We start from the raw sequence: 2,203 nt of genomic DNA, 5'->3' as shown, positions 1-2,203 counted from the left end.
ACAAGGCACTTCGCGACCAGATGAGGGAGCACCAAGAAAGGGTCGACAAAATACCGGGCGCCCCAAAATTGCTACCAAAACGAGACGTTGGCCGATTCGTCGAACAACCCTACAACGAGGAAGCGGCTCCACATGCCATTCCCAAGAACTTCAAAATGCCACCGTACTTGAAGATATACGATGGTACTACAGACCCCGAAGATCACATCATCCATTACATCACAGCGGTGAAGGGCAACGATCTTTCGAGGTAGCAAGTACCATTAGTGTTACTAAAAAAGTTCGGCAAAACCTTAAGGGGAGAGCCTTAACCTGGTATTCACAATTGCCGGCACGGTCAATAACGACGTTCGAGGAAATGGCCGACAAGTTCATCATCGCCCATGCTGGGGCTAAAAAGGCGGAGGCCAGGGTAAACGATATATTCACCGTTAGGCAATCCCCTGGCGAGGGACTCAGGGACTTCCTCGCCCGGTTTAACAGGGTGAGAATGAGCCTACCTAATGTATCAGAAGGGATGGCGGTAGCAGCTTTCCAGAACGTATTAAAGAGGAACAGATCGAGAGCAAACGGAAAGTTATTAAGCAAGCTCATGAAATACCCTCCCACCACTTGGGAAGAAATCCACAATGCCTATTGTGCCGAGGTAAGAGCCGGTGAGGATGACCTTAACGGTCTGACCTAATGGTTGACGTCAGTTCAAACAGAGTCGAGAAAAGATCGTCGTAACGACGGTCGAAGAGATCAGTCAGGACCCCGTCTTAACCGAGAAAGACACCAACCCTACGTCAGAACAGCCATCCCATCGTCTCCTCGACTTGCGGAAGGGTCGTCCATACCACATACAGTGAATCAGCGAAACGAATGAGGTATGCCTCCACTCTTATCTGCTCACAATTTTTGTGTTTCCCCTTCAGAAATAGTGTACGCACTAGAAAAGCTCGGGACAAATTTGAAGTGGCTACAAAAGATAAAGTCCGACCCGAGTACACGAAAGTCGAACATCCTATGTGAATTTCACCAGGAGCGGGGTCATAAAACCGAGGAATGCATAGCTCTACGGCAAGAGTTAGTAAACATGTTGAGCCAAGGTCACCTAAGGGAGCTAATGAGCGACTGTGGACGAGCCAACTTCGGTCGGGGACGCGAACAACACCAAGGCCCTCCAAAGACACCATCCCCTACCTGCACCATCCAAATGATCATCAGCGGAGGTGATGAAGCAGCGATCAACCATGTGAAGTTCACCAACACACACAAATTGAAGCGATCGATCACCCACAAACGGTACGACGACCTCAGAGACAGTATCATCTTTGATAAGTCAGATACCGACGGTTTGGTTTTCCCTCATTTCGATGCTCTTATTATTACTTTACGTATTTCAGATATTGATGTGAAAAAAATATTGGTAGACGACGGAAGCGGCGCGTGTATTATCCACCCTCGAGTTCTCACGCAAATGAGACTCGAAGAAAAGATAGAACCATGTTGCATAACACTAACAGGTTTTAACAATGCAGTTGAGCGAACCTCTGGGGAGATAACTCTACCTGTTCTGGCCGGGGGCGTCACCCTAGAAACAACATTCCATGTCATGAACCAAGACACGGCTTACAATGCCATCATAGGGCAGCCCTAGATACACGCCATGAGGGCCATCCCATCAAGTTTATATCAAGTGATCAAGTTCCTTATCCCATGGGGGATATTCAGCATCCGAGGCGAACAACATACCGCCCAAGAATGCTATCGTATCGCCTAAGACTGCACGTACACACAACAGCTAAAGGGAACAAACTCAGAAGCATAGCAATAACCAAAGTCGGGGACCGGACTCGACGTACAAATAGACGTCATCAAGGACCCCTACATCGTGGAAGCTGTTGAGTCAATGGTAGAAGACCTCGACCCCATCCAATTGGACAGCAGCGTCAGCAACAAAAAGGCTTACATCGGACATAAACTTTCAGAACCAGGTAAATTTCATAAATTTTTAATTGACAATGACGATTTGTTCGCCTTCCCCCATGCAGATATGTCGGGTATCCCGAAGGACATTGCCACACACAAGTTGAATGTCGACCTGCTCTACCCACTAGTGCGGCAAATAAGAAGAAAATTCAATGCACCAATCAACAAGGCCGTCAGCGATGAAGTGGATAAGTTACTTGCTAACGGTTCCATACGGGAATCAAAATAC

At 47.7% G+C, this 2,203-nt stretch overlaps 1 protein-coding gene across 1 annotated transcript; it reads left to right on the top strand.

Moving 5' to 3' along the window:
* The first annotated feature begins 358 nt into the window (after positions 1-358).
* LOC109208187 lies at positions 359-1,642 on the top strand. Its single transcript, XM_019371244.1, has 2 exons — positions 359-674; positions 918-1,642. Exons 1-2 carry the CDS (start codon positions 359-361, stop codon positions 1,640-1,642), a joined length of 1,041 nt encoding a protein of 346 aa, XP_019226789.1.
* The last annotated feature ends 561 nt before the right edge of the window (positions 1,643-2,203 follow it).

This window comes from Nicotiana attenuata, unplaced genomic scaffold (genome assembly GCF_001879085.1).
Source record: "Nicotiana attenuata strain UT unplaced genomic scaffold, NIATTr2, whole genome shotgun sequence".
Classification (NCBI taxonomy): Eukaryota; Viridiplantae; Streptophyta; class Magnoliopsida; order Solanales; family Solanaceae; genus Nicotiana; species Nicotiana attenuata.
This window is presented reverse-complemented; position numbering and strand designations above follow the sequence as displayed.